The following is a 20,533-nucleotide window of genomic DNA, read 5'->3' as shown; positions in this document are numbered from 1 at the left end:
GTCATGTTGTCTGTTTTGATAAGGATACTCTAGTGAGCAAGAAGAGGATGAAAAGCTTTGAGTACTAGGAATACGGCTAACAACTCTAAGTGATTTATGTGTAACTGTTTGTGTTTGGTCTCCCATTGTCCTTGAATATTGTGATTGTTGAGGTGAGCTCCCCAGCCAATCATTGATGCATTATGTTGTAAGTATGATCTGACGCACGGGGTCTTGAACTATCCACCCTTTGTTTAGGTTTGTGGAATTCCACCACTGAAGGGACATGTATGTTTGGCAGTCTATCAACAGTAGATCCTGAAGTTGACCGTGTGCCTGTGACCATTTGTAGGAAGTTGGCTCTGTATATACTATTTAAAAGTAAGAAATAGTGTGCACAGAGTCCAAGGGATCCCCTTACAGGTAAGATAGTGGCCAAATTAGAGAATTCTAATGCTCTAGTTTGTGGTAGTGAGGTCGAGCAGTAGGCTTATCAGAGAGTAGAGTTAAGCATTTGTTGTACACACACAGGCAATAAATGAGGAACACACACTCAAAGACTTACTCCAGGCCAATAGGTTTCTATATAGAAAAATATATTTTCTTAGTTTATTTTAAGAACCACAGGTTCAAGATTTACAGTAAACACTTTAAATGCAAGGTACTTCACTTAGATACTTTAGGGACTTTGAATAAAAGCAATATCATATACAGTCTTTTTCAAAGTGGACACAGTGCAAAAATCAACAGTTCCTGAGGGAGGTAAGTAAAGGTTAGTTTGCGAGGCAAGTGAAACACAAGTCTCAGTTCCGGGGCATAGACAGCCCACCGTTGGGGGTTCAAGGCAACCCCAAAGTTACCACACCAGCAGCTCAGGGCCGGTCAGGTGCAGAGGTCAAAGAGGTGCCTAAAACACACAGGACACCTTAGGGGCTGTCCTGACTGGTGGGTGACTCCTCCTTGGTTTTTTTCATTATCTCCTCCAGCCTTGCCGCCAAAAGTGGGGGCAGTGGCCAGAGCAGGCATCTCCGCTAGCTGGGATGCCCTGAGGCACTGTAACAAAAGGGGTGAGACTTTGAGGCTCACCGCCAGGTGTTACAGTTCCTGCAGGGGGAGGTGAGAAGCAACTATACCCACTACAGGCTTTGTTCCTGGCCACAGAGTGACAAAGGCACTCTCCCCATGTGGCCAGAAACATGTCTGGTGTGTGGCAGGCTGGCAGAAACTAGTTAGCCTACACTAGAATTCGGATTGGTATTCAGGGGGCATCTCTAAGATGCCCTCTGGGTGTATGTTACAATAAATTGCACACTGGCATCAGTGTGCATTTATTGTGCTGAGAAGTTTGATACCAAACTTCCCAGTTTTCAGTGTAGCCATTATGGAACTGTGGAGTTCGTGTTTGACAAACTCCCAGACCATATACTCTTATGGCTACCCTGCACTTACAATGTCTAAGGTTTTGCTTAGACACTGTAAGGGCATAGTGCTCTTGCACATATGCCCTCACCTGTGGTATAGTGCACTCTGCCTTAGGGCTGTAAGGCCTGCTAGAGGGGTGACTTACCTATGCCACAGGCAGTGAGAGGTTGGCATGGCACTCTGTGGGAAGTGCCATGTCAAATTAGTCTTTCTCCCCACCAGCATACACAAGCTGTGAGGGAGGTGTGCATGTGCTGAGTGAGGGGGTCCCCAGGGTGGCATAAGACATGCTGCAGCCCTTCGAGACCTCCCCTGGCATCAAGGCCCTTGGTATCAGGGGTACCAGTTACAAGGGACTTACCTGAGTGCCAGGGCTGTGCCAATTGTGGAAGCAAAGAAACAGTTTAGGGAAAGAACACTGGTGCTGGGCCGGGTTAGCACGGTCCCAGAACACTTTCAATCAAAACTTAGCATCAGCAAAGGCAAAAAGTTAGGGGGTAACCATGCCAAGGAGGCATTTCCTTACATCATTGCTGTGCAAAGCACTGTTGAAAGGGCAGCATGTTTAGTCTTGCATGTGGAACAGTCGCAATACAGGATGCCATCATGCCTAATACTTTCATGACGAATTTTACAGTGTACTGTTGGCCTGTCTGTATTTGTGCTAATATATTGTAAAATGCTTGTATTCTTTGCGGATTTGGGCTTACTAGCGCTTTTTGAGTATTTAGTGTCACCCCTAAATACTGTTGAATTTGCACAGGTTGTAGTTGTGAATTTTGGTAGTTTATGGAGAACCCTAGGGTGTGCAGTGGTTGTATTACATAATGCGCATGGTTTTGACACTGTGTAGGACTGTTTGATTTTATTAGCCAATCGTCCAGATATGGAAAGACATGAAGATGTTGTCTTCTTAGGTAGGCTGCGACTACCGCCAGGCATTTTGTGAATACCCTGGTAGCTGGTATTCCGAGGGGTAACACTTTGAACTGATAATGCTTTCTTTGAATGACAAATCTGAGATATTTTCTGTGCGCTGGGTGGATGGGTATGTGAAAATAGGCATCCTTGATGTCTAATGTTGCCATGAAGTCGTGTTGTTGAAGTAGTGGGATAACATCCTGTAGCGTTACCATGTGAAAGTGTTCTGACAGGATGTAAAGATTGAGGGTTCTGAGATCTAATATTGGCCTTAAGGTCCTGTCCTTTTTGGAAATGTGGAAATACAGTAAGTAAACTCCTGTCCCTATTTGATTATGTGGTACAGGTTCTATTGCTTGTTCGAGTAATAGAGATTTTACTTCTTCTTGCAACAGAGCAATATGGTCTGTGGACAGCTTGTGTGGTCTTGGTGGAATATTTGGTGGAGTTTGTGTCAATTCTATGCAATAGCCATTGTGGATAATTGATAATACCCAACTGTCTGTGGTAATGGGTAGCCAATTGTTGTGGAACCTTTGCAGTCTTCCCCCCACAGGTTAGATGTGAACTGGGAAGGGATGGCACAAGCCACTGCTTAGTTTGTTGTGAGGCTTGTTTTGCTGGTTGATATTTTCCCTTGCACTGGGGTACTGGCCTCATTAAGTACCTTTGAAACCAACCTCATTGATATTGAGGTTGGTAGGCCGACTTTGGTTGCGAGGTGGATGCCTCGGCAGTTTGTGCTCTAAATCCACCTCTATATTGGGGCTTACGAAAGGATCCCCTGTATTGCGTGGTATACAGAGCACCCATGGCCTTTGCATGTGTCCGAATCTTTTATTTTTTCAATTGCCGTGTCCCCCTCTGGGCCGAAAAGTTGTTTTTGGTTGAACGGATTATTGAGGACTGCCTGTTGTATTTCAGGCTTGAATCCTGAAGACCTAAGCCATGCATGTCTTCTTATGGTTACAGCAGTTTTGATGGTTCTGGCTCCTGTATCTGCAGAGTCTAGGCCTGACCTGATCTGGAGCTGATCACTGGTGATGGCTTGTCCTTCCTCTACTACTTGTTGTGCCCTGTTTTGCTGTTCCTTGGGGAGATGTTGAATTATGTCTCATCTCATCCCAGTGGGCCCTGTCGTATCTAGCCAACAATGCCTGAGAGTTGGCTATCCTCCACTGGTTGGCTGCCTGAGATGCCACTCTTTTCCCCGCAGAATCAATCTTCCTACTCTTTGTCTGGTGGGGGTGCATCACCTGATGACTGGAGGTAACTGTTGGGTGATAAAGACAGGATCAGAAGGAGGTGGCTTATATTTTTTCTCCACCCTAGGAGTAATTATCCTTGCTTTTACTGGCTTGGGAGGAGTGGCCTTTTTCGGTGCCGAAGTTATGGGTTGGTCACCAAAGGTCTTTTTTCGGGTCGAGCCATGGCCTTCTGGCAGTGGCGTCCCCAAGGCTTTATGCTTGGGTTTGGCTGGGACAGGGGCAGGCGTACTCATGTGCTGTCCTGCCGTGACCGGACTTGACCTCCTCGGACTCCTGCTCGGAGTCGCATCCTCGAAAGGAGACAGCAGTCTGCATGATCTCCTCCTCTTTGATGTCGAGATGTTCGGTGCTTTTGGATGCCATCTCGAGTCTCCGTGCTCTTCTGTCCGGTCCATGAGGCTTTCATGCGGTCAGCCAGACTAGGCCTGAGTTGGGCGCGGGTGCCCGGAAGGGCGAGTAAAGATGTTTGATCCAACGGTACTGAAGTGTCGACAGAAGATGGAACGCGATCGAAACAATACCGACGAGAAATAGAGAGTTTTGAAACTTTTCCGACTCGAAATATCGGAGTGAAAGGAAACGCGTCCGAACCCAACGGCGGAAAGAAAACAATCTAACGTGGAGTCGATGCCCATGCACAATGGAGCCGTTCGAAGCAAAACAACTTCTAACACTCCGAGCACAACACTAGATGGCAGACGTATGCACAGCATGTGTATCTGCAGCTACACATGCCATCAAACATATATATATATATATATATATACATACATACATACACACACACACACACACATATATATATATATATATATATATATATATATATATCTCAATACACACACATACATGTATATACAAATTCATGGGGTCCCTGACAAGTGGGGAAAAAAAAGGATATATCATCTACTTTCTACAGCCTTTTTTGCTGCGGTTACTTGATCTCCCATTACCAGGTGCTCTTGAATTCCAACAGGCCCACGGACTTCACTGATTTAATGTCCCACTAATCATCATAGCCTGTCTACTAGTTCACCAGCACCCCCCTAATTTTTGAAGCTGTGAAAAAAACAATGTACCTTTCCAATTAGAGGGCTCAAAAATACTGATCACTGCAGGCTTTTCTCACAGTACTTCAATCAAAAGAAAGAGGTTTCAGCATTGAGGCCTCAACTGTGACAAAATGGCATCTAGTACAGTCTACTGAACCAAGCAGTTCCGATTGTGACAATCAATGGGAAAATATCTGAATTCACTTAACTAGATGAATGGTTTGATTTTCCTAGACTCAACAGGGGTGGCACCAATGCACACAGGTTCAGCACAGTGGAGTGACGATAAACTGGATGTCCAAAAACAGAAGGACAGCTTGTGATCAGATCTCAACCACGACCTCAAAACTGCCAACAGACTACACCTATACTGGTAATATGTTTGATGTAAATATTGTATTTTCTTTTTCCTCTTAACATTCACATTCAAAGGGCGAACACCGCCCACCTGCCGCCACACAAGGTTAATAAATTCAAGAGATACTAGGTCGGCAGGCAGTATATAGCTGCACACTGAGCAAGCAGACCTAATCCATCAAGGAAATACAGAGTTGCTATTCTCATGGACAAATCACTCCCATGTAGAACCCTCAAATCATGGAAAGGTGACTATGGTGGATATGCTTTTGAGAAATTAAGACTGCTGTTCAGGTTCTGATCCTAGGATCTATTTACGTCCCCTTAGGATGACAAAGCTCTGCTGCTGAGTCAAACAAAGCAAACTGCGTAGGACAAACCTCAATGTAGTGACAAACAGAATCTGGCCCTTGACCCAATCAAGTGGCCTTTCCACACACACACACAGAATATAATCGGAACCTTACCCGCACCTACAATGCCATTTAGGAGCTGGCACACAGTTATACTTCAACTGTAGAAAAAGCCCTCATGAAATTCAGATGGCTAGATTATAGGGGGTGGAAGGGGTAGAAGAAGGCAGGGCAGACGTTAGCCTTTCAGGTAAAACAAAGGGAAGAACTATTGGCTATTCCTGCAATCTGCGCAAAGGATGGTAGACCTATTACACATTCTAAAGATACTGCTGAAACATCACCCTCCTTTTACAAAGCATTTTTTTATTCATCCTGAGCTGCTTATAAAGAGGCTGACGGGGGATTTCTTAACTCGATACACATCCCTTCATACATCAGAGAAGGACAGGCACTCCGAGAGTTAAATAACCCTGGATTAAATTAATCCAGTTAACACCATCCTCCCCGTATGCATATGAAATGTGGCACGTGACAGGGGTGGTAATCATCACCCTTGTTATTTTGTTGGATTTAGAAACCTTGGCATTTGCTATTAAGGCACCCCTCCCCCCAGCTCCAGGGCGAATTATCCAAGGTGGGGCCAATTAACCCCTTTCTGTAGCTGATGATATCTGAATGACTATTACACAAGCCAGCACCTTCCTATCTTCATTGATACCCCGGCCAGATGAGTTTTCAGGATACAAAGTAAAGTTCAGTGATCCCCATGTATTTGCAAACAACGTGACTCAGTAGTGATGGGTATAATTTAACATGGGTACCAAAAAGAATGTGTTATTTACGGCGTACCTTAAACAGGGACCTGGACAGTATGGTGGAAGGCAATATATTCTTTAATGGCCAACTCCCATACTGATTTCATAAAATGGTCCTACCCAGTTGTAGTTGTCATTGTGGAGAAGGGTCCAGGAGGAAAATTGGTCACGGCGCCCAGGTACAATTACGTTGGTGGCATAATGCTTACCATTATTCACAAAACTTTGTTAAACCAAACTGATACTGAATTGTTGCATTTCAGTAAAAACACCAACTATTATTGGGGGCCAAAGAATACAGAGGATCTGGTAAGAGGACCACTTTAGATATGCACTCAGGTAGATTTAATTTTGTATAATATTTACAATAAGGGGTTTGTAAATTAATTTCATGGGTTGATCTAAACGGGCTGGGGGAGAGAATGATGAAAATTTGGATGGATCTTTGGGAAAATATTCTTATTTACAATGTTGAGAGTATTTATATGTTCTTTATCTTTAATATTGTTACAAACCTCGCTCAACTGGGCTGAGTTCATACTAAATTCAACTGAAAATACCAATCTTTGCCGTGCAGAAACTCAAACAAATAATGCTATAAAAATCACTAGGCCCTGACGCAGCAGGTTGATTCGGTGTTTTTTTTTGTTTTTGTTTTTATTTTATTTTTTAAAAGAGCAGGAGACGCAAGGCTATTTCATCCCATGCTGGAACCAGACTGCTACCTGTTAGTCAAAAACTTCCTTGCACAAATGGTGTGACTGACGGTCAGAGAACTGTAAATATAAAAAAAAAAAAAAAAAAAAAAAAAAAAAGAACGGAGAATGCCAGAGAAGGGACTAACCTATATTAACAGATCTATAAACAGCAAAATATTCAGGTGGTGGCAAAGGAAAAAGTCAGAGGGTTCTCATGCTTCACAATCTGAGTCCATGAACCTTGCAGATATGTAGCAAATTGCAGAACCTAATGATGCCTCACCTGGAACTGTAATTGCAATCAGTGTGGTAGGAAACTGGACACAACTTTTTGAATGCCACTGGACAGAAACCAGACAGAATATCTGTGGAAAAAAAGCTTTCCTGAGCTGCCTTACTGTTAGGTCAGAGTATAAAAGGCCCTCTGACATTTTATGTTCTGTACAGCCAGGTTAGTATTGCTGTCAAAGAGGATTTGCGACCCCAAATGTACCCATACCTCCTCAAAGTTGAAGGTGTGCTTCTTTACATTTTACATCACCTCCTCATCGTATAACTAGACATGCATTTTGTTATTTCAATTTCAGTTGTCCGTTACTAGTAATATAGGGGAGATGTTTCGATGCAATAGGAAGCGAGAAGACAGTAGTGCTCTGTCTACCAAAGAGGTCCAAAACTATTTCTGAAACATTACCTCTGAAGGCTTTTCAAGGAAAGAAAACAGATGTACAATTTTACAAGGGAAATGCAGTGAAGACCCAAGCTGTTTTTAAACACTGCCTCCCTACCCCTGAATAACAGGTGCTCACTTTATGCATGGCTGTTCGGTTTTCAAAATCTCAGTTAGGGTGGTGCGGAAGGCTTGTCCAGATCAGCATGGAATCGTACATAAGTCAAGGCACCTGCCCATGGGGAAAAAAACAACCAGAAAGCAGTCTTCTTTGGAAGAGATAGGAGAAAGGAACATTTGCAGAACTCGAATGTTTGTGTTTGCTATATATCCCATAAGAGATATTAGAAAAACAAGATGGGCTATAGCAGAATTCCCCTAATGTAAATACAGCATCTGTTCGCAAGTAACTTTAAGGACCACTAAGTATAAAAGGGAGTCCAAAGACACCTCAGAACTGCTTACCTGACAGTTATTCAAAGTTCTGTTATCTGCTTCTGTTTTAGCATCATACTCAATACTTTTCATGCATTCGCCTTTTCAATGAGCCAAATTCTCACTTCCTTCAGCCTTGATCCAGTTTTCCTTCCTGCTGTGTTTGAACTCTTTGCCACCCTTGGACCCTAGCTTTTTCTGACGTTTGCTTCAAAGCCAGGTCACTCCAATCTTAAGTACTCTATAATGAAGTTCAACCACCAAGACTAAAGCTTCATACCAGCAATGGAATTGTGGCTAGCTACATTGCAAACACCAAGACTCATGTTACCAAAAATTTTCTCTCTTGACAACAAGCACCCTGTGATGAATTATTATCTGGCTACTCTCAGGTGGAGGCTTCACATTCTTTCTAGTGAAAGACATTAGATCCTGCCAACGTATTTAATTGACATCCCTCCCGAGACACTACTGCTGGACCCAGAACATCGCAGGATACTGAGTCTCAGTAAGAGGAATTTACTAATTCCAACACAATACACCTCTAAGCGGCTTACAAAGACCCGGAGTGGTGTGAAATTACAGAGCAGATTAATGTGGGTGAAAATTATGACTGGAGTAGCAGCCCCTAAGTGATTACCAGTGGGTGAGATTATTGCAAGCATTTCCTTCAATAACCTTGACTGTTGCAGTTTGTGTGTGGATGCTTAAACCCCTTGGCTTTAAAGTCTGACATGACCCAATTTATCTAACTGGTTTCTAGAACACGTTTAGGGTGCATTTTTTGTGAAACTAGTTTTTACTTTCCCAACATGTAATTTGTTTTTCTTTGCAAAGTCATTCCACAAAACCTGTGAAATATGACAGGGGCCACTTCCTGCCCCAGAAACAAAATAACTCCTGCCTTTCACTTAAGTGGTTGCCTTAGCTCTTCAGTAGTGAAACATTTTAGGAGTAGGATCCGGTCTTAGTCGGTGTTAACAGGAGTACACAGGACAGTGTTTCTTTTTACTCTTTGCATGCCTCTCTCGATACATAAAGGACAACACTAAAACTACTATTTCAGCTAGGAGACCAGGCTCTACCTTTTGAATAAACATTACACTGGACTTTAATGACACTAAAGCAGAACTACCCAACCTATATGTATGACCTCTATAAACCAGATGGGCCTAACAGTTCTGCACAGACACCTTTACTTGCAACACATGATTCCAAGAACAGTGGAGTAAATGATTCTCTGCCAGCATTGGAGTGTTCTTGACTAGAGGTAAATTGACAACATTAATCTGAGTCTCTTGCTCAGTAGATCAAGGGTCCCACTAACCCTCAATTATGGGTTTTACTAAACAATCAGAGTGCTCAAGAATCAATCTTCTATGCAATTAAGGTCTTAGCCATCATTACTATGGCACTTTTCGTAGTCATAGAACATCTGCTAAAGATAGGACTAAGCTTAACTTACACAAAATAAAGGAAACTTATGCTATGTAGAGGTTGATGCAAATATTTGTGATCTGGCCACGAAGTGAGAGAAGTTACATTTTTATATGTAAAGGCAACTTAATTCACCTGTGTGAAGTCTTAATACACATGTAAACAATAAAGGCTAACAGGTGTGAACAAAATGGACAAAGTGGTGGTGGGGCTTGCACTAGCACCTTACTCAAGAGCAATAGATATCACAAAGCATGGTGATAAGTTCGGCAATGCTGAAAACGCTGAAAAGCAGAACAAATAATTTTGTCAAATATATGTATGGAAGTCAAAAAACCCCAAACAAATATTGTGCATCAAAAGTAATATCTAACAAGAAGTCTGTTACATTCTCTCAAGACAAAGTTCTGCAGTGTCATTTGCATTGTTCACTGCAGAGGTGGAAATCTTAGGCAATGCCATGAGTATCAACATATTCCACTAGTTACAACGTTAACTGTGAACAACAGATTGCTTAAAAATACCAGTGAATGCTTCTTTCTTAGGCTTAATTCAAACGTGGTATGATACAGCATCTCCACAAAGTTTTTCAAACATGGTACATTGACTTCATTCTTAACAGCCTAGGGAAAAACAGAACAGACAAGACATAGTAAAAAAAATATAGGCGTTGTGATAAGTGGTCACAGATTGTGACAAGAAAAACTGTAGGCATTCTTTTACATTTACATGTTAAGCAAAACTGGTATAAAGCAATCCTATAAATTACATTTTAGCAGTGATATCATCTGAACTTGCAGCACACACAGGTCATATTTTAACGTTTACTTGCCACCAGGCAAGCATAGAATAGGATGTTATCCCAAAGCCAAGTTACCAGCAACAAAGCAACTTTATTTCTAACTAAACAATGTTACAAAAAAAATAGAAAAACAGCCTTTCATGAGAGCTAACACTGTGGCAGCAGCAAAATATGTAATGTGATTAAAATGCAAAGGAAATATTTTACATCAAACTGCATGAACACAGGGATATAAAATCAAGCCAAGCCAAGGTGCTCCACAAAGTCTAGCAGCACTACTTTAGGAATAAGTCAAGACAGCAGCCAATCACTTGACTAAACCAGATGGACATCATTTTAGACTGTACTCAACTCTTCAAAAGATTTAATGTGGTCACCTCCCCCAGATGCTAATCATGTCCCACAGATGTCTATCAGTATTGATATCTAGGTCAGCCACTTCTCAGACCACAGGGGACTTTTCTGCGTTAACCTACGATTTCATCTCATATGGCTGAGCATTATGCGCTAGCAGTTAGACTATTTCTGTAGTGAGGGGAATCATTACAAATCATATTGTCAAGTAAGGCCATTTCCAGTCTAATTGTTAGGTCATCTCGCATCCAAAAACAGGCAGTTACATTATATTATTAAATGGGTACCCAACACTACGACCTTGTGTTTACTTTACATGTATCACACACTGTAGAAGTAAACTGCTTCTAGGTGCTAGAACATGGAATCTGCCTAGTAAAAGAGGTTATATTTAATCAATGACAGAATTTTGGTTACATTGCTAGGGTCCAGTTGGTGCTGCTAAGCCAAACATGCAGGACAGGTTCCTGGGGTTACAAAGGTCAGGGCCTTGGTCATCTGGAGCAAGAATGGGAGGTCACAGCTGCTGTGAACAAGTCTAGTAAGCAAAGCATATTACACATTTGCCTTTGGGAGTGACCAGGAGACATTTCAGCTAAGCTAAGCACAAGGTGTGCGTGGCAGTGTACTCAACAGTTGTTTTATAGTATACAGCAGACAAATAATTGAATACAATTCTCTCTCTTACTGGGAACACAGTGTAGGCTCAAGTGGTAGACAGTAGGCCTGTTTACAATCTTGGAGGACAGGGTTACTCAATCACAAACTTGGAGATATCCCATCAGCCATATAACGATCCCATTATATCCTATGCAGCACGAAATAAGGGACAGACTATCAGTCACGTTTGTGACAGAGTATTCCATCCACCGAGGTCGTAATCAGGCCCTGTGTGTTTACGTCCAAAAACAATCTTCCCATTTCACTTAGGACTCTGTTGCCTAAGACAATTCTTGACCTAACCAGGACCCACACTATTCTGGGGTATGGGCGTACAGAGGCATGAATGAGAAGGTTTTACTTGGTAAATTAATTTGGTATAAAGATGCTTTGACTACTGCTCCTACTTGTGAGTTCAGGTGGGAATCAATATCACATACCATTCCCAGGAATTGTCTTTGTGTTTTTTAGATATACCTTACCCTAGAACATGTTGGATGTGTAGGAAACTCACTTTTTTGGCATGGTTATCCCCACTTCAGAGTGACCAAGTTCCGTTACGGTTATTTAGGGACTCCCTTGTCGGTGGGTTCCCGGATTTGGCATGCAAGACTCCACCAGGACTTCTCTGCAACAACAACATCTGCTCCTGGCCACCGGAACCACTGCGAATTCACAGGAATCAAACAAGCCTGCAACTCAAAGACGACCTAGCCTTGCAACATTGTTTGTTCGGCTCCTTCCAGTAGTTGCAACATTTCCACGGCTGTGCAATCTCTGGGGTCAGCAAGACTTCAGCTGCACCAAAGCAGCAAGAAGGACTCTTCCTTGGAGGGAAGGAGTCATTCCCCTGCATCGCAGGCACCTAAGGCAATCAACGTTCGGCTGCTGGGATCTGCTCTCCACAGGAGCTGTGTGGATCCCCTAACACAGGTGTTAGTCCTCTCTGTCCTTTGTACAAATTGGGAGATGGTGAGCCACTGCTTCTACTTGCAGGACAGTATCCCTGCGCACGTAACTTTTGCAGCAACCAAGGATTGTTGACTCCTGCTCCAAGGGATCTTCAGGCTCCAAGTAGCCCCAGCCTCCAGCACTTTATCCCTGCAAGGACAGTCTCCCCTCTGCTGCTCCAGCGACGTGGGACTCCAGGTGTGATGAATGGACCTCACTGCAACTTACTATGCCTGCTGCCAATAGGGGTTACGACTGCTTCTCCTGGCTCTTCTGACTGCTGAGAGTCCACCGGACTCCCGTCCAAGGGTCGAGTCCCCTAGACCGTGCTGGTCCTCTTCTCAGCAAATCATTTCCTGCCCTGATTTGCCAAAGCTTGTTGGTGGTCCTTCTGACCACTAATCATCTGTAACCCGGCGACCGGCATGGGACATCATCTACATGACTCCAAGGACCTCCCTGCAGCTCCTGGACTCAACAGCTGATCATCTTCCCTCGTCGACCCTGACCTTCAGCCATAGAAGGGTGGGTAGTGAATCCTGTCCCACCTGGACACTCCTGCGTGGACTGGACTCTGTCCTCTTCTCTTGCAGGTCCTCTTCTTCCAAAATCCACTTTTGGGTTCCACTGGAATGGTCCTGCTCTTACAATCTTCCTTCTCCAAGTCCCCTTGTTAGTCTTTGGGAACACCAAGTAAGTTACATGTGCTCTCCTGGTCGCTGGGGGGTCACCTAGGTACTCACCTCTTGGGGTCCCAAGTTCCCCCAGGTCCCTTCTAACTATTCCACATCCTTGGGTGGGGGACTTCACTTCGCATTCCACTATTTTAGTTTATGGTTTGGGCCCCGATAGGGCCCTAGCTATTCTAAACACCAAAGTTGCCAGACATCCGAGGCTGCTAATTCAGTAGCGGTCCAGGCGTGGACCTAGCCATCCACAAATTATTACCAACAATCCTCCTGTTACATGCAGAGAGTTCCGAAACAACCAAATGGAGGTCCAAAAAAACTTATCACCAATGCTTCCTCCCAGAACAACGCGTTTCAGCCGTAGCCTTGATCACGTAACAATTGAGAGTGTCTCACAAACCCACTATATACCACACACAGCATACTCATATGCAGTGAGGATCTTGCCAGTGTCTTTATGAATTTGAATTCTGGCCTGTTTTTCATCAAATTCCTCCATTTGCGTAAGTTCCTCCGCAAATCTATGGCTTTCTTTCAATTGTTTGGAAAGTCCATGCTCCTCTGTATATATGGGTCTTTTCGGTTCCGAAGCCGGTTTCCTCTGGATCAAAAGGCCTGGAGTAGACGTTGGCCTTGGCTCCAAGAGGGATTTTCAAGGCTTCGACTCGATGGGTCGGTGCTTTACTATTTCGGAGCCTGTGCTTCGGCTCGAGTCCGAAGGCTTCGGTGGCATGGCCTTTCTCGGTGCCAAATTTGTTGCTTGGTCACCGGCAGTCTTTTTACGGGTGGAGCCATGGCTTTCCGGCAGTGGCGTCCCCGAGGCCTTGTGTTTGGGCTTGGACGGGGCAGGGACAGGTGTACTCACATGCTGTCCTGCCGTGATTGGTCTGTCATTGTCGGACACGTGCTCGGAGTCGGACCCCGTACGGAGACTGCGGTGTGCATCATCTCCTCCTCTTCTACGTCGAGACGTTCAGTGCTTCTTGACGCCATTTCCAACCTTCGCGCTCCTTGGTCTCGTAGAGTCTTCTTCGAGCGGAAGGATCTGCAGGCCTCGCAAGTACCCTCTAAGTGGTCTGGAGATAGACACAGGTTACAGAAAAGATGTTGGCCCATATACGGGAACTTGGCGTGGCACAGAGGGCAGAATCGAAACGGGGTCCGGTCCATGAGGCTTCAACGAGGCTTTAGGCCCGAGTTAGGCGCGGGTGTCCCAAGGGGCAAGTAGAGAGCTGTATCCGCTGGTACCAAAGTGTCGATGATAGATGGTACGCAATCGAAAACAATACCGACTAATTTAGAGAGTTTGTAGTACTTTTCCGACTCGAACTACCGGAGCGAAAAGAAACGCGTCTGATCCCGATGGCAGAAAGAAAACAATCTAAGATGGAGTCGATGCCCATGCGCAATGGAGCCGAAAAGAAGGAGTCACATGATCATGTGACTTGAAAAGACTTCTTCGAAGAAAAACAACTTGTAACACTCCGAGCCCAACATTAGATGGCAGGACCTGTGCATAGCATGTGTATCTGCAGCTACACATGCCATCGAACACACACTATATTATATATATATATAGATATATATATATATAATATAGTGTACTTCCCTTCAGTTGGGGAACTGCCTACAAGTAATCAAGTTCAGTGTTAATGTAATAAAGTGCCTTTAATTTTGCAACACTGTGGTTCCTTCCATGTGAGATACGCTACTGTGTGGCTGCTATGGTATTGCAAATGCTTTACACTCCTCCTAGATAAGTCTTGGCTGCTCACCACAGCTACCACTAGAGAGCCCTGGCTTCCTAGACACTGTCTCACTAACAGGGGTTGCCTGAACCTGGTAAAAGGTGCAAACACCATAGAAGTCCACCATACACCAGGCCAGCTTCCAACAGGGTGGGTACAAGGTGTCAATGTTTTTGAGATGGTGGGCAGGGACTAGGTCCACAATTTCTGTTCTAGAGTCATAAGGTTTAAGGCTAGTTTTCCACATCCATGGCTCAAGATCTTTGTTTATGGTCTTATAATGGATAGAAAGGCTAAGGACTATGAGATGTATTCCTCCATCACTCGTACTGGAGTGAAATTGGATGTACTAAGTAATGCAGTCGGTCCAAAAGCGTCTGTATAGATGTTCAAGAGGGGAAATTAAAGGGAGCTTAGTGGCACTCCACAGGAGACCATGTGGGAGAGGGAAAGGTGTTTTAAAATACTCATGTTTTGTATATTCTCATTAAGAAATTACTTCGATTAACTGCGTACTTGGGTTAGTCTGTAGAGCAGGTGGTGCATTCTAAATCAAATGCGACTGAGAATTCTAGTGGTATCCTAACGCTGAGTAAGCCTTCATCTGTTAGCTTGAGTATACTACCCACAAGTTCACCAGCACGGTCTGTCACTTTTTTTTTTAATTTATTTTTTTTAAGAAAAGCAATCCATGAAGCTCTGTTACAGGAGTTACAGGTATTTGCTAGAGTGTGTTCCACAGTGGGCTTTTTGGAGAGAGTGGTAATGAAGTGTTTCAGAGTTCTACAGACTTTGCTGTCAAGTGAGGTTGCTATTGATAATTATTTAACTATCAAGTCTACATGTGCAGCTGCAGTGAGGACAGGGATCACCTTCATATTTTCCAAGTCTGAGACCCTAGATGTGGGAGAGCATAGAAAGGATGACATTGGCAAGAACTCAAAATTGACCTTGCTGTTTTGGGGGTCCAAGTTATTGCAGGGTGCATAATGCTAATGTCAATTGCTGTCCTGATTTTCTGCACTTTTTGGATGAGGAAAACATGCCAGGGACTTGTAGAGTTTTCAACAGACCAATCACTTTTCCACTACCAATTTTGAACCTGGGTCCATCAGACTGAAGCCTCCTTATGGCCTTGCCATTCTATTTTCAGGTTTTTATCTACAGAGGCAGCTATAGCACATTTTTCTTAGTCACATGGCCAGGCTGTAACTGCAAAAAATGGCCACTACGCACAATCCGTGATTGTATTCTTACTCATAACATTTTTTCAAGCACCAATCATGATGTTTTGTCTGCCCATATTACTACACACGTGATTTCTTAAGCCTTGCAGAAGAATGGACACTAAATGTCATGCTGTTTAGGGATTTATGGAAATCTTCAGGCTGGAGGCTGAGCTATACTTTCGCCAGTCAGGGGTTGGCCCAATACAAAAGAGTTCTCTAAATATGTGCTTTTATGCACTAAGACAAACCTCAGACCACTTACTTAGTGGAAGACAGAGCAAGTGCAGGAGGACATGCCTCCTCCATTCATTTGCGTAAAAGGTCTGGGACCAGCTTCCTATGTCCATCAGCAATAAACAATCGTAGGAAACTTAAGTTACAGGTAAACCCTTGATTACTGATACACACACCTTCCATCTAATTTGTCAGCAGCTACTGATGTGTGTTGACAGTTCTAGATGTTCCTCAGAAACAACAGGACAGCAGTGTTGGTATTCCATACATTGTTAAATAGATATCCCAGTCACCCACCAGCCATTAAAACCCAACCCCCCTTCTGTTCTCCAGCAACACTGTATATCTTTGGTTTGGGATGGGAATGTCAGATAAGCCTCTTGTCGAATAGCAAACTGCTGATACCAGTGCAGGTCAACAGATGGGATAATTATGTTAAAGTCTCCTCCAGAGAGACATGAGGCAGGAGTCCACCCAGCATGCCCACCATATTCTTATCCATATGCAACAAATGTCCATTGGTACACATCAAATGAACCAGTCAAACAATGAATCCCACCCCCTTATCAGGTGAATATCCCTGGGCAACAGACAATGTGGAATTTTCCATAGCGCCCACATGCCAACAGGTGTAGGCATGAGACTGTGCAACAACCTCCCAGCAGCGGATTCACAGCAGCACAGAGCTATCCCTGCATGCAATTCACCTTCTACCCCTCCCCCCATCATACATAAATAAACTGACATATTGTGGAGAATAGTGTGCCAAATCTAACTTAGAACCTTCGAGAAATTACTTAAATCTATCCACAGAACAGATGAGGAAAGACTGATTAATCTGTGGTTAGAGTATTCACCAGTAGGAGGAATACCAAAAGTAAATTGTACTTCTAACCACAGATTATTCACCTTTTGAATAGATACTAAAGTAGTAACTCCCAGAATGTGGAGAATCTGAGGGAAAGATTCAGGCTACTTCATCTGCAGGACTAAGCAGGCAAAACGGCTCTCTGTGGACTTAACTGTTAAGCCAGTAATAACAGCTGAACATATGCACAGATGTCTTTTACTGGCTCTTGGTTTACTGCATCTATGTTTTGTAGAACATGAAAAAATTCTTAACAAAAAGATTTGCACAGATGTCCAGGTACCAGCTTGGCAGATGACCAGTGTGGGTCACCCCTTGACAATAGATATATATATATATATATATAAAATGTCACTTACCCAGTGTACATCTGTTCGTGGCATGAGACGCTGCAGATTCACATGCTGTGCATATCCCGCCATCTAGTGTTTGGCTCGGAGTGTTACAAGTTGTTTTTCTTCGAAGAAGTCTTTTTCAGTCACGAGATCGAGGGACTCCTCCCTTTCGGCTCCATTGCGCATGGGCGTTGACTCCATCTTAAGATTGTTTTCCCCGCAGAGGGTGAGGTAGGAGTTGTGAATATACAAAAAGTGCCCATGCAATGGAGTAAGTATGTATGTACATAATGTGTATTAAAATAGTATTTATTTACAAATTTACAATTTTCATTCAACTTATAACGGCTACAGGCTCCCGGGGAGGTGGGAGGACGCATGTGAATCTGCAGCGTCTCATGCCACGAACAGATGTACAATGGTTAAGTGACATTTTCCGTTCAATGGCATGTGTAGCTGCAGATACACATGCAGTGCATAGACTAGTAAGCAGTTATCCTCCCAAAAAGACGTGGTTTAGCCTGTAGGAGTCGAAGTTGTTTGAAAGAATGTTCGTAATACTGCCTGTCCTACTGTGGCTTGTTGTGTTGTTAAAACATCCATACTGTAATGTTTAGTGAATGTATGAGGCGTAGACCATGTGGCTGCCTTACAGATTTCTGTCATTGGTATATTTCCTAAAAAGGCCATGGTGGCGCCTTTCTTTCTAGTGGAGTGTGCCTTTGGTGTAATAGGCAGTTCTCTCTTTGCTTTTTTATAACAGGTTTGAATACATTTCACTATCTACCTGTCAATGCCTTGTTTGGATATTGGATTTCCTGTATGAGGTTTTTGAAAAGCCACAAACAATTGTTTTGTTTTGCGAAATTGTTTGGTTCTATCAATTTAATACGTTAGTGCTCTTTTTATGTCTAATGTATGTAATACTTTTTCAGCTACAGAGTCTGGTTGTGGAAAAAATACTGGGAGTTCCACTGTTTGATTTAAGTGGAACGGTGATATAACTTTTGGCAACAATTTGGGGTTTGTGCATAGAACCACTTTGTTTGTGTATTTGTATAAAGGGTTCTTGTATAGTAAATGCTTGTATCTCACTTACTCTTCTAAGTGATGTGATAGCTATTAGAAAGGCTACATTCCAAGTTAACTATTGCATTTCACAAGAGTGCATGAGTTCAAATGGTGGTCCCGTGAGTTATGTTAATACAATATTAAGGTTCCACGAAGGTACTGGTGGTGTTCTCGGGGGTATGATTCTTTTTGATCCTTCCATAAATGCATTGATGACTGGGATTCTAAAAAGCGATGTTGAATGTGTAATTTGCAGATAGGCAGACATTGCTGTGAGATGTATTTTAATTGAAGAGAATGCTAGTTTAGACTTTTTTAAGTGTAATTAGTAGCTTACAATGTCCTTTGCGGAAGCATGTAGTGGTTGAATTCGATTATTGTAACAGTAATAAACAAATCTTTTCCATTTGTTTGCGTAACAATGTCTTGTAGTAGGTTTTCTAGCTTGTTTAATGACCTTCATACATTCTTGTGTAAGGTCTAAGTGTCCAAATTCTAAGACTTCAGGAGCCAGATTGCTAGACTGAGCGATGCTGGATTTGGGTGTCTGATCTGTTGTTTGTGTTGAGTTAACAGATTTGGCCTGTTTGGTAATTTGATGTGAGGTACTACCGATAGGTCCAGCAGTGTTGTGTACCACGGTTGGAGAGCCCAGGTTGGTGCTATTAGAATTAGTTTGAGTCTGTTTGAACTTAGTTTGTTTACCAGATAAGGAATGAGTGGGAGAGGGGGGGAAGCGTAAGCAAATATCCCTGACCAACTGATCTATAATGCATTGCCCTTGGATTGAGGGTGTGGGTACCTGGATGCAAAGTTTTGGCATTTTGTGTTTTCTTTTGTTGCAAACAGGTCTATTTTTGGTGTTCCCCAGCGTAGAAAGTAATCTTGTAGGATCTGGGGATGAATTTCCCATTCGTGTGTTTGTTGGTGATCTCGACTGAATTGTCGGCCAACTGGTTCTGAATGCCTGGGATGTATTGTGCTATTAGGCGAATGTGATTGTGAATTGCCCAATGCCAAATATTCTGTGCTAAGAGAGACAGTTGTGACAAGTGTGTCCCTCCTTGTTTGTTGAGGTAATACATTGTCGTCATGTTGTCGGTTTTGACAAGAATGTGTTTGTGGGCTATCAGTGGTTGAAATGCTTTTAATGCTAGAAACACGGCCAACAGTTCTAAATGATTTATGTGCAGTTGTTTTTGTTGATTGTCCCATTGTCCCTGTATGCTGTGCTGGTTGAGGTGTGCTACCCACCCCATCATGGAAGCATCTGTTGTGATCACGTCTTGAGGCACTGGGTCTTGAGGCACTGGGTCTTGGAATGGCCGCCCTTGGTTTAAATTTATAGGATTCCACCATTGAAGCGAGAAGTGTGTCTGGCGGTCTACCAACACTAGATCTTGGAGTTGACCCTGTGCTTGTGTCCATTGTTTTGATAGGCACTGTTGTAAGGGCAGCATGTGTAATCTTGCGTTTGGGACAATGGCTATGCATGAAGACGACATGCCTAGAAGTTTCATTACAAACCTCACTTGGTAGTGTTGGTTTGGCTGTATGTTTAATGTTCTATTTTGGAACGCTTGTACCCTTTGTGGACTTGGAGTGGCAATCGCTTTTTGTGTGTTGAGTGTTGCTCCCAAGTATTGTTGTATTTGGGATGGCTGCAGATGTGATTTTTGGTAATTTATAGAAAACCCTAGTTTGTGTAGAGTTTCTATAACGTATTGCGTGTGAAGAAAACACGGTTGTTGCGTGCTGGTTTTTATTAGCCAGTCATCTAAGTGCGGGAATACGTGCATGTGCCGTCTCCTTATGTGAGCTGCTACTACTGCAAGGCATTTTGTGAATACCCTTGGGGCTGTTGTTATCCCGAACCCTAACACTTTGAATTGATACTGTACGCCTTGTATTACAAACCTTAAGTATTTTCTGTGAGAAGGATGAATGGGTATGTGAAAGTAGGCATCCTTGAGATCTAATGTTGACATGTAGTTCTCTTTTTTGAGTAAGTGAACCACGTCTTGAAGTGTAACCATGTGGAAGTGATCCGATTTGATGAAGAGATTCAGCGTTCTGAGATCTAATATGGGTCTTAACGTTTTGTCTTTCTTTGGAATTAGGAAATATAGTGAGTAGACATCTGTTCCTTTTTGATGGTTGGGTACTAACTCAATTTCTTGTT

General features: G+C 43.2%; 1 protein-coding gene across 12 annotated transcripts in view; it reads right to left on the bottom strand.

Moving 5' to 3' along the window:
• The window catches only part of FRYL (FRY like transcription coactivator), a 1,894,812-nt gene that overhangs the window by 1,420,364 nt on the left and 453,915 nt on the right, over positions 1-20,533 (bottom strand). For all 12 annotated transcript variants that reach the window (XM_069201557.1, XM_069201569.1, XM_069201550.1 and 9 more), the window contains one exon: positions 9,935-10,033. In XM_069201557.1, the coding sequence (XP_069057658.1) occupies positions 9,935-10,033 (99 nt within the window). The remainder of the gene's footprint in view (positions 1-9,934; positions 10,034-20,533) is intronic.

This window comes from Pleurodeles waltl, chromosome 1_2, assembly GCF_031143425.1.
Source record: "Pleurodeles waltl isolate 20211129_DDA chromosome 1_2, aPleWal1.hap1.20221129, whole genome shotgun sequence".
Classification (NCBI taxonomy): Eukaryota; Metazoa; Chordata; class Amphibia; order Caudata; family Salamandridae; genus Pleurodeles; species Pleurodeles waltl.
This window is presented reverse-complemented; position numbering and strand designations above follow the sequence as displayed.